At 39.5% G+C, this 13,606-nt stretch overlaps 1 protein-coding gene across 3 annotated transcripts in view; it reads left to right on the forward strand.

Annotated features, from left to right (window-relative positions):
* The first annotated feature begins 5,231 nt into the window (after positions 1-5,231).
* The window catches only part of CPED1 (cadherin like and PC-esterase domain containing 1), a 268,942-nt gene continuing 260,567 nt past the window's right edge, over positions 5,232-13,606 (forward strand). Inside the window, exons 1-2 of one of the 3 annotated variants that reach the window (XM_030308304.1) lie at positions 5,232-5,702; positions 5,856-6,322. In XM_030308304.1, the coding sequence (XP_030164164.1) occupies positions 6,074-6,322 (249 nt within the window). In that variant the 5' untranslated portion in view covers positions 5,232-5,702; positions 5,856-6,073. Of the gene's footprint in view, positions 6,323-13,606 lie in introns of all 3 variants that reach the window. The other 2 variants (XM_030308305.1, XM_030308306.1) reach the window with 2 other exon arrangements.

Consider the following 13,606-nt stretch of genomic DNA (forward strand, 5'->3'; position numbering starts at 1 on the left):
CACAAGTGTAACATCAGTGGTAGGGAACAACAGTGGTCATATTTGAATTCTTCTTGCGTTGTTAAATCTAATCCAGTAGAGGGACCCTTCATGCTAATACATTAAAACAAGAACAGTTGTAATAGGTACTAAGTTACTTTACAAAGCTGCTCAGGTTACATGTAGTATAAGAGGCCAGCCAGAAATATTTCTGAATAATCCTGAACATAAATATGAGTTCATTCAAATTTTACTAATATTATAACTAATGTTATGACAAGTCAATAGGAAGTTTTAGTATAACTGATTTTACCAATATTATGACTAATTAGTAGAAAGTTTTAGTCTGACCTCCCCAGTCGTTCTCATTAGAACTTTTCAAAATTTATGTTCATATATCCTTGCAGCACCTTTTATATTTATCTTTAGTATGAGAAGTGACTATTTTTTTGAATGGGTTTCACAAGTGTGCCAAAAGATGTCTTCACTTCACCAGTGCTTATCATTTATAAATGTTTGAGAGAATCCAGTTATCTGTTGAAAACAAAAAAATAAGCTTATATATTAGTGATCATATGGTTTACATATAGGAGTAATCTTTTGAATTTATGTGGTATACATGTGACCCAAGAACCATGCTCTATCAAAGAATGTGTCCTTACCCACTCAGAGTAGCTAAATGATTGCCATTCTTCACTGGAGTGATAAAATAAAACCTACCTCGTGTCCATCCCCTATCACACATCAGTTTTTTAGGTAGTAAGTTTGATGCTCTAAAAATTTCAAAATACCTTTTATTTTCTGAAAATAAGAATGAATGATAAAATTGTAATTACATTTTAAAAAAGAAACAAACTATGTCACTATCTTGAGACAATTTTTTGAATGTATTATGGTTTCCAGGTAATATTATATTGCAGGTTTACAGAGAATACAGATGAGATTTCTAACTGAGTTAAAGAACATAATTTGATACTATGTTACAAGAAACAAAAGCTAAAATTGTTGTTTTATAGAATGATAGATAAAAACTTAGGAATACTGGCTGCATGCCACGGTGTAAATTTGTGCCCTAAAGAAAGTAAAACAAATAGTGTAATTCATTGGATTAAATGTTTGCCAGTCTACCTGTGTGCTCACTGATTGAAATGATCCTCTCTTCCTTCCTACCTCTCCCCCTCCCTCCCTTCCTATCATGCGTTCTTTCTTTTTTCTTTTTTCTAGACTGTGTGCATAAATATGTATATGTGTGTGTGTGTGCACATATATCTACATACATGAATATATGGTCTTTTAGAGGATGCAAATCTTCAAAACAAATTAGAGAGGCTTAAAAGAAATTATATGGGCAAAGTTGCATTTATTTGGGGAAGTGGTATAATTACACATTTAGGAAGTGGTTAAAATCCCAATGTCATTGCCATAAGCTGCTCAGGTATACACTATTCTGACTTAAGTAACGATCAGGCAGCCACATGTAAAAATTACGCTATAACTATTTGATTAAGCTTCCGTTTTCCAACCTCAGCTACTACTGACATTTTGCACCCTATGTTGCTTTGTTGTAGAGGGCTGCTCTGTGCATTGTGGGATGTTTAGCAGCATCACTGGCATCCACACACTCGACGTCAGTAGCATCCCCTTGCGCGCATAAGTTGTGACAACTAAAAATGTCTTTAGACATTGGCACATGTCTCCTGGGGAGCAAAATTTCCCCTGCTGGGCTGCATGTTACCAAGACGTGAAATATTTCCTATGGGAAAAATGGAAATCATATGGAAAATATTTAAATCAATGATGTATAGACCTCCACAAATAGGAATTTTTAAATCACTTGCCAGAAGACAGTAGTAGATGCTGCAAGGATATGGTGGTGAGTAAAATAGTTTCTGTTACAAAGCAGTTCATACTGTAAAAAGATACAAGTATACTAGTCCCTAAAATACAGTACAGAATATTTAAAATAGTTTGTTACAAAGCAGTTTATATTGCAAAAGGATAAAATTACACTAATCACTAAAATACAGCACAGACTATGACAAAAGTAATTTTGGTTCTGGTGCAAGCAAGTCCAAAGTGCTTATATAGGAGGAAAGTTGTGAAAAAGAAGTAAAGCAACTAGTTGAGAACTATGGAGAGTTGGAGAACATATGTCCCATTTTAAAAAGGCAGCACCAAGCGTTATTATATGGAATCTCTAGGTGATTTGCATGCTCAGAAATGCTGGTCTAGCGGACAATTTAAAATGAAAAGCGTTGGGGTGCCTGGGTGGGTCAGTCGGTTAAGCGTCCGATTTGACTGGCTCAGGTCATGATTTCATAGTTCAGGAGATCAAGCCCTGTATCAGGCTCTGTGCTGACAGCACGGAGCCTGCTTGGGATTCTCTCTCTCTCTCTCTCTCTCTCTCTCTCTGCCCCTGCCCCACTTGCCCTCTCTCTCTCAAAATAAATAAACTTAAAAAAATAAATAAATAAAATGTAAATAAAGCTTTTAGTTTGGAGGATTTGGTCTGTCTGGACTGTTGATTCATCTAGAACTTGAGTCTAGTTTGAACAATGAAATAATTTTTAAAATACCTTCTTCAAACGGTTAATAAATTCACCACCTCCCTTCACCCCCTGCTCATTACCAAAAACCCAAAACGAAACGTATGTATGACGGAGGAGTATATTTTGTGTTAGAGAGGTGTGAGGCAGAAGATTGTTCTGTTCTGCCCACCCCTGAAATTCTAGAATTCTAAAAGGACTGTTGCCCCCTTGTCCCAGGTTGATGCTGCTTAGATACAGGCCCTTGAAGACTGAAATAATTTGGCGGAAGGGATACTTTATGAAATTATATGCACAAAAGCATTCAGTCTGAAACACTGCCAGAACCCACAGGCACGCAGTCAGACAGCGTGTCACCCGCCTACTCTGCTCACCGAAGCAACTTACTCTGTCTTCATTGTTCCTGTTCTGACGCCTTCAGACTCCAACACAGGCTCCTACTTAGCCTTCCATCAAAACTGGGGCATGAACACCGGCTGCTTGTTGTCTCCACCTACTGCTCACGCCCAGCCCACTCTTGATCTCATTCTCCCAAAGCAGCATCTGCCACCAACCTCCATCTCACAGAATAAAGGAAAAAGAACATACTAAGTGCTCATATTTGCTTTTGGGGCTTCTGTGTTCCAAGGGGTCTGTTATTTGATAATTTATCTGTTCGCATGCCTGACTCCGATCCAGACTGAGCTCGGCCTCAGCGTCCAAAACATAACAGACGTGCATTCAGCCTGCGTTCTTTCAACATGGGTACACAGAATGCTTCGGTGCTTTCCATACATTGTGTCATCTGTCATACACTTCAAAAGAGGCATTAGTACTCCCATTTCACAAATCACTTGTTTAGAGACAGTTAAGAGGCAGCAGCATGATACTATCCAGACGGGGTTACCTCTAATATCCGATGTCGTCTATGGACCCCCTCAGTCTGTTTGGTGGTTACTCCTGCTGTATCTTCTTTTCCACCTTGTCCTTCCACCTTTCCACCCTATCCTTTTTCTCACTTCTGCAGATGGACTTTTTTTTTTTTTTTTTTGCCATCTTCTCCTGCTTCTCAGACTCAGTGGTTCAAACAGGGAACTGGGGTCTTTCAAGCCACCGGTATCACTTCTAGAACATTAATTTTCCATTTTCTTTCTGATTCTTGTTATTTAAAGTCTAGCTATAAAATTATCTGTGCTGTTGTCTTTCACTTTTCCCAGCCCAAAGGCACTATGATTTTAGCATCTCGATTTATGCTTTCTCTTGTACTCAACAATTTAATGATGCATAAAAATGACCCTCCAGATTCCTCAAACTCAGTTTTTCCGACTTTTTGTCTTGCTAGAAATGTATATCCCCTTCCTTTTCTCCTAGTAAAGAACTTTATCTCATTTGATCTCATCAACACAGGAACACTTGCAATGTAAAGATCTCATAATTCCTAGTATCTCTCAAATCACATTGAATCCACTAAAACTATACCTTCCAACATGATTGTTTAGCCATTTCTCTTAAAATATTCTTGGCTTCTAAAAGTCAAGTGCCACTTCATGTTTCTCTACTTCTTCATTTGTCATGGGATTAAGAACTCTAAGTCATTGGGTTAAATCTAGCTTAGTGTGAATACTGAATTCTATAACGCTTTAATTTGTTTCATAAAGTTTTTAAAGCAGTTTCTTCTCAGCGAGGAACCATGGATGCCCCTTTCTCTGGGTCTATAATAGCAGGGCACCCCTAGGGGGCGCTCCGCCTCACAAAATATAAGTGACTGGAGCTTGACAGACAGAAGGGATCATTTCAAAGGTGTGGCCTCACAGAAGAACCTCAGCCCATAAGAAAGAGTTTGGGTTAGAAACAAGTTACAAAACTTACTTAGGTTCAGAGCCTTTGAAGAATGACTTGACTAGCCCTGCGTATCCAGGGCTAGAGCTGGAAGGGCTGAGCAGCAAGCACTGGACAGATTGCGTTTCTCCTTGGCTTCCCTTCAGCTGACTCAGCAAAAGTAGTTGGTGTTTGCAGAACTGCCCTACTAGGAGCGTCCTTGTGGCGGTGTGTATAGTATTATATTGAGTTGAATTTGGACAAAGCCTGCTGTGTATCCCTTTCCGCAGGGCAAAATTACCCGCTACTATCCACTTATTATAGGGGCAAAATTATCAGGCAATTAGCCTTTGAAAGACTTAGTCATTAGTCCAGGAAAGGAGCAATAACAAGTGATAGGAGTTAGGTACCAAAGCAGAAAGATGACTTCCAAGTTTTTCTGGTGCATTCACAGAGGCTTTCCAGTTCTGAGGTCCAGATGGTACTCTGGACCCTCCTAGCCCCCATAAGAGTGACCACCATTCCCTCGAGTGAAGATCCTAACAATTCATGCACGGAGGTCGCTTTTCACCTCACCCTCACCCTTGGTCGTCAGTCGACGAAGGGCTATTTGTTTTTCCAATTCTGTATTAAGGAAAAGAGATGACACAGGGGGTCAAACACCAAATGAGCATTTAAAATTCTGCAGGCTGCGGGTAGGCAGCCACATTTCCAGGGCAGCGGGAGACGCGGGTCCCCAAGGGGGGAAGCCCACTGTCTTCGCCGCGGGGCTGACGGCGAGCCACGGCAGCCCCGGGACCCCGCGCCGCCGGCCGTAGCCCCGCCCCGCCCCGCCGTACCGTGCGGCCGCGGGCCCCGGGGCCCAGCTCCCGGCCCGAAGCGCCGCGCGCGTGCGGGGGGCGCTGTGCCCGCGGGCGTGCGTCCGCGTGTGGGAGATGAATTGGAGTCACACGACTGGGTGTTTCCTTCCGAGTGGTTTTGATTAGCAATCCATTAGGGGAGCGTGGAAACTTTTTTTTTTTTTTTTTTTTTTTTTTTTGGGGCTGAAAGGATGAAAACTGAGTAAGTACACAGAACTTTGAACTTGAAGCGGAATGAAACAAATACAAGCAAAACCCTAGCAGTAACCATGTCCACTCAAACCGTGCATTCCCTTTTTATGTGAAAAGCCGTGAATGCTTACAGGAAAGTGGCAATTTAAAACGGAATGAAGGGAAGCAGTGAAGAACCATGAAAGGCTGGAAGCAGGACTGGTCTAAAAGCGGAGGAGAATGAGGAACTGCTCGGGCAAGCTGGCCTGCATCCCGCGGTGCAACAGGCGCTTTTGGTTTTAACCTATTGAGCTCTTCAGCGCTGTTTCCAGACTCCAGATTTACTTTGGTATTGTTTTCTCTTTTCCTGTAAAGTCTTTGCTGCGAGTTTAAGGATGTTGTGAAAATAAGGCATCACCGGAAGCAAAAGTTTGGCAGCCTGGGGATACGCTCAGGTTATTAGTTACCACTATTATTATTTTGATGTCTTTTTTTAACCCAGGCCAGCCACTTTTCACTGTCATCCATGGAAGGGATCTTATTAACCGCCTCAGACTTTGGGGACGTATGATTCTTTGGCATGATCCTTCGGAAAGTTCTTAAGCGGGGATGGAGCAAGCTTGATTTAAAGACTGATTTGTATTTTTTCATGCTGACCAAAAAGAGCTGCTATGACTTTTCCGGCAACGTGGACGGGGGCCAAGTGAAGCTGAGCTGGTCATGGTCTGTCGTCCAGTGTTCCCTTGTCGTCGGCGATTTTGCCCCCGGCCCTTCTTGGTGGGCTTGGTGGTGGCAATCTGTCTCTTCTACCAGACCCTGACACTCCGAGGGACGAGGAAGCTCACAGCCGCTGACCCTGGGGCTGCCCCAAACGCACCCACCAAAACCCAAGCAAGCAGATGTAAGAAAGGACTCTCCCTGGACAAACAGTGCTTCCTTCTCCCCACTAATGCGCAGGAAATCGGAAAGGTAAGGTGGTCATAAGCTTAACCTTGACACTTTCTGCAAAGATAGCAGTCTGCCTCTCTCTGTCCTTAACGTAAAACTAAAATTAACTTCTAAGAGGTCTGAAAGGGATCCAGAGTATAGACGCCCAGAGAGTGACCTTATGACAGTTAGCTTCAACTTCTGTTTACTTCCAGAAAGTCCTGGCCATTATTTTGTCTCCTAGAATTGTACTTCATTTCAGCTGAATGAAATAGACAATTTGGAGGACGTTGGCGTGGTGTAAATTCGTTCTAAAATACTAGGATTCTAAGAGATCTGAAGATTTACAGTTCAGAGACATACAGATTCATAACATTTGGTCAACATTGAGTGTTTCCTCAAGGTAGTATGAGTGACCAGACCATACCAGACTCAAAGATATTCCAGAATTCCATTTTATACTTGATTGAATCGATTTTTCCTTGGTGAATGCATTTCTAAAGCAACATATTTATTTCTGAACCATTTAAAAGAATAGTATAATACCTTTCCTCAAAAGAACTGATGCCCTGAATTTCATTGTTTACAGAATTTGGGAAATATTGATTATTCTACACTTACACTATTTTAATTAACTTTACTAATTTTGTTAAGTGTTGGAATGAACACAAAACACACACATACAAAACCCCACGGGATTTCTATTTTAATATACCACTCTGTTTATGCCTGTGAGTGAAATGATGACCTTTAATATAATCCAACCTAAAAAAGAAAAAAATAGAAAAAAACACACACAAAAATCCATAGTGGCAAAGCTACTGATTTCTGTGCTACAGCAAGAGGTATAGCAAGATAATTTAGGAATCTTTAAGTGCTTTCTTATACCTGCAGTAGATTTAGGTAGAGCCTATGACTGTGGTTATTGTTGGGAGCAGAATTTCCTGTTGAATATACGCTGCTCCTGCCATTATTGCCAATAACTCCAACAGTGCTACCATCTTGTTTCAAAAACTCCCTTATGTATTTCTTCTCAGACTTTTCAAACCCTGTGAGGCAGGTAAGGGAGTTGTGACGGTCATCATTTCTCAGTTACCAGTTACGATGACTGACATTCAAAGATGTTTAGGCAGGCCACAGGGCTAGCATGTGACATGGTATCTCCACCTGGTTCCTGCCACAGGACTGGTGCTTAAATCGAAGTAAGTTCAAAGCTCTAATAACAATTCATGAAAAAACAACTGTGAGAACTCAATGAAATACAAAATAATATTAGACTACAACAAAAAAAAATTTTAACGCTTAAGTGAGTGACTTAGCTTATCAGTCAAGAAACATCTTGACCAAGAAATATGGTATCACTAGAAACACTTCTGGATGGAACTTCAACTGGCAAGTGTGAATCCATTATTAAAGGTTCTGAAGTCAGGGAAGAATGTGTATGTTTTCTTCATATTTTTTTTTTTTTTGCATTTTTTGAATACATTGAATTTCTAATGGGTGTAACCTGTGACTTGGAAAGTCACTTCTTGGGTTTTTTTCCAATGTTAACACATATAGTTTCTTTAAAAATAATTGAGATGGTTTTGCTCTTTAAGTACATACAAGTTTTGCTAAGAATTGTGGACGAAACGGTTTTCATTCATTAACTCACAGCCCTTCTTACTCCCTGCTTGACTTTACGTGACTCCTGCCTTTGCCTGTAACATGGGCATATGTTAACTGTTATTTGTAGACTGGCACAGAGAATTCCGTTTCAGCTTTGGTTCTCCTGCTACTTACAAACCATCTGAAACTTATTGGCTGGTCGCGTAAAGCATTCACTCTAGAATTTTCTTGACATACACAAAAATGCCAATCACATGATTTTTTCCACAAATGGTTCACAGTCTTAAATATTTTAACCATAAGCAGGATTCTTAATTCACAATTATAGTTCAGAAGCCTGGTGGATATGATAACTGAATTTCCAAACATTTGCCATGTATCTCTATTTTTAACTTGTGTCAGCCTTTGGTTTAGATCCAGTTTTTATTAGAGATAGAAAGGAAACTAGAAGAATCATGTGGAAGTTAGTTAAAACCAGATATAACTTAGTTCTTCTTGTGATACGTGTTCCAAAACAAGAATCAAATAATAATGAAGTTTTGAAGATTAAACATTCTTGAAGATAAAGTGAAGAAACAAATGTCTTTGGGGTCAATATATAGATCATTCTCAAAAAGAGCTACCTTATGAAGTTCATTAAAAAACTGATGGCATGCTTACACAGATTTTCCTCAAGACCTAAAACACAGCTTTTGGGCATTTTATAGAAGAAGCATTGTTTCTATCTAGAAATTTGGGGTTTTGTTATTACTTTTATTTACAAGCCAAAAAGTTCACTTTTCTAGGGCTTTCCCTTACTGGTATCCATCCATTTTAAAGAGATTTTAAAAGTTACTTAAAATAGCTGATTGTGATCTAAGGTTCATGGGTTCCAGGAAGTATTTGGATTTTTAAGATGACCACCAAAGGCAGGCATTGCACACAAGATATTGTGCATATGCATATGCACAACAGTCTGGGAAAAATCATGGTCCTTCAGATATTCAAACCTAAAGAAATATTAAGAAGCAAATAGACAAAGTGCTTAAAAAGCAATGCATTTAAACTTTATTTGCCCTTCCAGGAAGTGTAAGTTGGGTTTGGAATTATAAATCTGAAAAAGGAAAACAAAATCTGAATGAAAGGATCCATGCAAGGACATTTGAAAAAGCTACTGTGAATGCTGTAGTGTCTATATGGGATAAACATTCAGAAACTAAAATACACTCACAGTGTATTTCTCGAATCACAGTTTTCATAGTTTCTCGAATCGAATAAGCAGTAACTATTTCCCAGTCTTTTGGTTGCAGTTCTTTCTAAGAGAAGACCTTTTGTACCTGTCAGCCAAGTCATAGAGGGTTCTGCGGTAGCAAATATTTAAAGATGGGTGACAGACTGTGCCCTTTACACCTTTACAACTGGGACCTGGTTCACTGTCTAAAACTGTTTTCAATACAGATTGAGATCATAGTCTAGTATATGCCAACTTTCCGTAGTGAGGGAGTACTCTCCCTCTTCTGGCCAAATTTTAATTCTTTTTTTCCATCTGAACTTTCCAAAAGGACCTTGCTAAGCAGCTGTACTTCTGTCATTTCTTCTGGGTTTCCTCCCAACATTAGTTTGAATTTGGGCTGATAATCTGCTATGTTTTAAAACTGTTTCAATTTAATGTCTAAACCAAAGACAACTTCATTTGTCTTCACTGAAGTAGATCACTCAGTAGATTTATTTATTTTTTTGGAATCTAACCCTTTAATATTTCACAACATAAGAAACACATTAAATTATAAGCAGACACAATGAAAAAAAATATGCTCAGTATAGATCATTAGTGTGTGCTCCTTTAATGGAAACTTTACTATTTGGAGAATATGTTTATACTCACCGTAGCCATGTGTTACTGATTATCTCCTGTTGGTGTTCCAGATGGAGAATTTCTAGTTCTTTGTTGCCTGACTAGTCATTCTCCATTTCTTTTGGATTCTCCATTCTCCTTCAGTGACTGCTCTCTACAACTACTCTTCCCAGGATCCAACCATAATCCAATGCAAATAATTGAATGTTTTCATACAAATATACTTTGTGTAATTTATTTGTGTCTCTAATAATACATTATTTTTAACATTGGAAAATTTCTAAAAATGGATTGTTTAGCCCAGGTTTTCTATAAACAGAACCTAAGACAAATACTTGCAAGCTAACACTTTATTGGATGTTGCGATCCCAGGGACGCAAGAGTAGGTAGGGGAAGGAATAGGGAGAGAAACAAATGGGTGCGTTTATGGGAGACATAATCAGAGAGTCTGGAGGAAACGCTGCATCTCAGAACAGGTATTGTGGGGAAGGTCAGGAGGGGCAAGCCGTTTACCTCCTGGCTTTTCCCTTCTTCTATCTTTCACTGGTTAGAGTTGTTGCAAGCTGCTACGACATAGTGTTACTTGGACTCTCGGGGTGGCCACTGGGGAAGCTGGGGCCTCAGTGGGGGCAGTACTGCTCCCCACTCCTCCTTTTCAAGCAGTATTGTGCATAGGAACACTCCCAGGTCTGTGGTGACCAAGGTGATAAAAACAGTGTCCATCACTTACCACAACAACATGGCAGGAGTAATGTCGCTGGAGGGGTATGTGAGGCATGGTGATCTGGCAGCTGATACAATAGTTATGCTAATTTTGCCTTCTAAAAGTCACAGAAAATGTTCAAATGTGCTCTTACTCTTGGGAAATGGCATCGCTCTCTTTAAGTGAAATGTTTGTAATTATCTCACGGAGAACTCTCTTCTCCAACTGAAAAAAAATTCTCGCTTCATCTTTAGCCTTTGTCATCCTAATCCGTTTTGTTCATTCATTCTTTCATTTTCTTCATTCCTACAGTGACTATTTATCGAGCAGTTTATTGGTGCCAGACTCTGTGCTAGTCGCTGGTGACACAGAAATAAAGGGCACTGTGAGACAGACAAGTAATTAAATAAATGCTAGGGAATCCATAACTTTACTAGAACATTTTGAAAGATGAGAAGGAGCTAGAAAGGGTGGAGAAAGAGAAATGTATTATAAGCAGATAATGCCAGATATGCAAAGAAGAAATTCAATGGTGTGGTAGATTTGGAGGATTCAATGTATTCACTATCTGGTGTGTGTGTGTGTGTGTGTGTGTGTGTGTGTGTGTGTGTGTGTGCACTGTGATAGGGGGGCAGAGCAGAAAGGCAAATAAATAAGGTAGAAAATTCAGCCGGGTCTAGATGTGGGAATGTGGTCATGATAAGGAGTCTGGATTTTATCGTGAAGGCAACAGGGGACCCCTGAAGAGTGGTAAGCAAAAAGTGGCATAAATAGATTTATGTTGTAGAGAATGCTCCAGAACATATATTGCAGAATGGACTGGAGGGGGTAGAAATGAAGGTAAGGAGATCCAGCTGCAAGGCTCTTTCCCAATGCCTCTTCTTTGCCAAATCTTATTTTCTTCTTGTGTTGAACACCTCCTCTCAACCTTTTCCAGAGGGATTCCAGAGTTATTCTGTTAGTTACAATATTGCCATTTCAAACCTTTCCAGTGGACCATGATTTCTGCCAGTAAACATACTCATAACTGATAACAATAAGCCTTCTTTGTACCTGGCAATCCACTGAACCCAGTGTGCTCCTTCTCTCCTTTCCCTCAGAGAAACTATGGCTGGTTCTCCTTGGATTCACTTCCTGGCCACCCCACCCATTCCTGAAATTTGTCTTCACTGACCCCTTGACTACCAGATGAAATGATTTATTTCCAGTCTACATCCTTCTTCTCTGAAGCATTTTACACTATTGGCCAACAACTCTATCTTGAAACTTCCCTTTTGAATTCCATGTCACAGTGGGATTATTCTCTGACCTCTGTGGATAACTGGTGGTCTCTTTTCAGGATCCATTTCCTCTGATGCCAAAGTTAGTGTATTTGAGCTTTCAGTTGTCTTGTTTTGTACCTTCCCTTGGTGATTATATCAACTTTATGTACTGTTAATTTTCAATCTGTAAAGATAACCTATAGGTATATTCTTAGCTTGGATCTCACTCTTGAACCCCCAGATCTAGAAATCCAATTTCTTGCTTTTATTGAGGAGTAATAAAAACTGTTTAAACTCAGATATTTTTCTTTCACAATTTTTATGCCCAAATCAATGATTCCTCTTGGCCTCTCTGTTCCTGTGAAAAGGACTCCTCCAATCCCTATTCTCCTCAATGAGTAGATTTTAAACCTCTTTAGAGTTACATTTGAAACTACTTACTCTTTCTCTATACCTTGCCCCTCACCTAATCCATTGGCCTGACTCCTTACTAAATCTGTCGGCCTATCACTGATCCACACGGCCAGCTCCTAATTAGAAAAGCCACAAGACTTTTCAGGTTTCCCTATTTTCTTTTTTTTAATTGTTACCTTTAAAAAAAATTCATTGTGGTAAAAAATCCCACAAAATATAAAATTTACCTTCTTCATCATTTTTAAGTGTACAATTCAGAAGTATTAACTCTATTTATACTGTTGTGTAAAGGCCACACACTCTTGCCTTGTTCACAACCCTTATTCCGAACCATTTGTTTCAAGCTAGCTCAATTTCTATATTGTTTCCCAGTCTTTTCTCCATTTCCCTGGCCTCTGGCCCATTCCTAGATGTCCCTTTTGTGATTTATAGACTGCCTTTACACATACTATTCCTTTTCCAAATCTGACTTCTGATTTCTCTCTGGAGACCATGATGCACATTTGGCCCTTTATTATACTAAGTAATTTTAGTAAATATCACCTTAGCACAAGACTGTATTACTGGTATATAATGACTTTTTCCAAGCCCCCAAATGAATCCAGATAATAACTAATTAATTTTCCAAAATCTTAGAGTTTACCTTCACAATCTTAATGCTGTATCCCCACTGCCACTAACCTAGACTATTTTAGTAATGTAAATGGTTCCCCTTCAATCTACTGGATATTCTAGGCCATTTGCGTACAACTCCTATGATCTCTCTCCTCAGTAGCCTTCAGGAGTTGTTGTACTGAACCCACTAAATTGAGTAGAATCTATCCCTCTCACTCTTAGTATGTCCTAACATGCTTTTATGGCCTTATGTTCCACTCTGCTTTTATTTGTAATGCATAAGCCAGCCTTACCGTAGTTAACCAAATGTCACCATCTCCGTCTTTGTCTGGAGTCCTCTCCAGTGAGTCTGCCCCAATCAATACCTCTAGAAATCTTCACAATCATTCCTAAAGCATTCTGGAAACTGGAATTTCACCTCCTCCTGGTGGCACGCCTTGTCTCTATGACTTGATGTGTGCTTAAGAATCCCTAATAAAACTTATTTTTCAATATAATTATTTAGAAATGAAGAAACATGAGACTGTTAGAACTGGAAACAAGTTAGAGATCATTAGATTTGAGGTCGTTTTCTAAGTGAGAAAAATGAAACTTGCAGAAAGAAAGTGCCTCTCAGAGTAACAAATGGAGTTGATAACGATGACAGGTTTGGACTGAGACCTGTGCTTTTCTAGCTATATCCATCCTATTTTGCTATACTAGCTCCATTCTATTTCCATATACTCTCTCCCTTCTATTTTCGTATAATCTTTTCATTCTGTTTCCATATACTATCTCCATTCTATTTCCATATACTCGCCATTCTATTTCTGTATACCATATCCATTCTATTCTTGTGTACTATCTCCATTCTATTTCCATATACTCTCCATTCTATTCTCGTATACTGT

The sequence above is a fragment of the Lynx canadensis genome, chromosome A2 (assembly GCF_007474595.2).
Source record: "Lynx canadensis isolate LIC74 chromosome A2, mLynCan4.pri.v2, whole genome shotgun sequence".
Classification (NCBI taxonomy): domain Eukaryota; kingdom Metazoa; phylum Chordata; class Mammalia; order Carnivora; family Felidae; genus Lynx; species Lynx canadensis.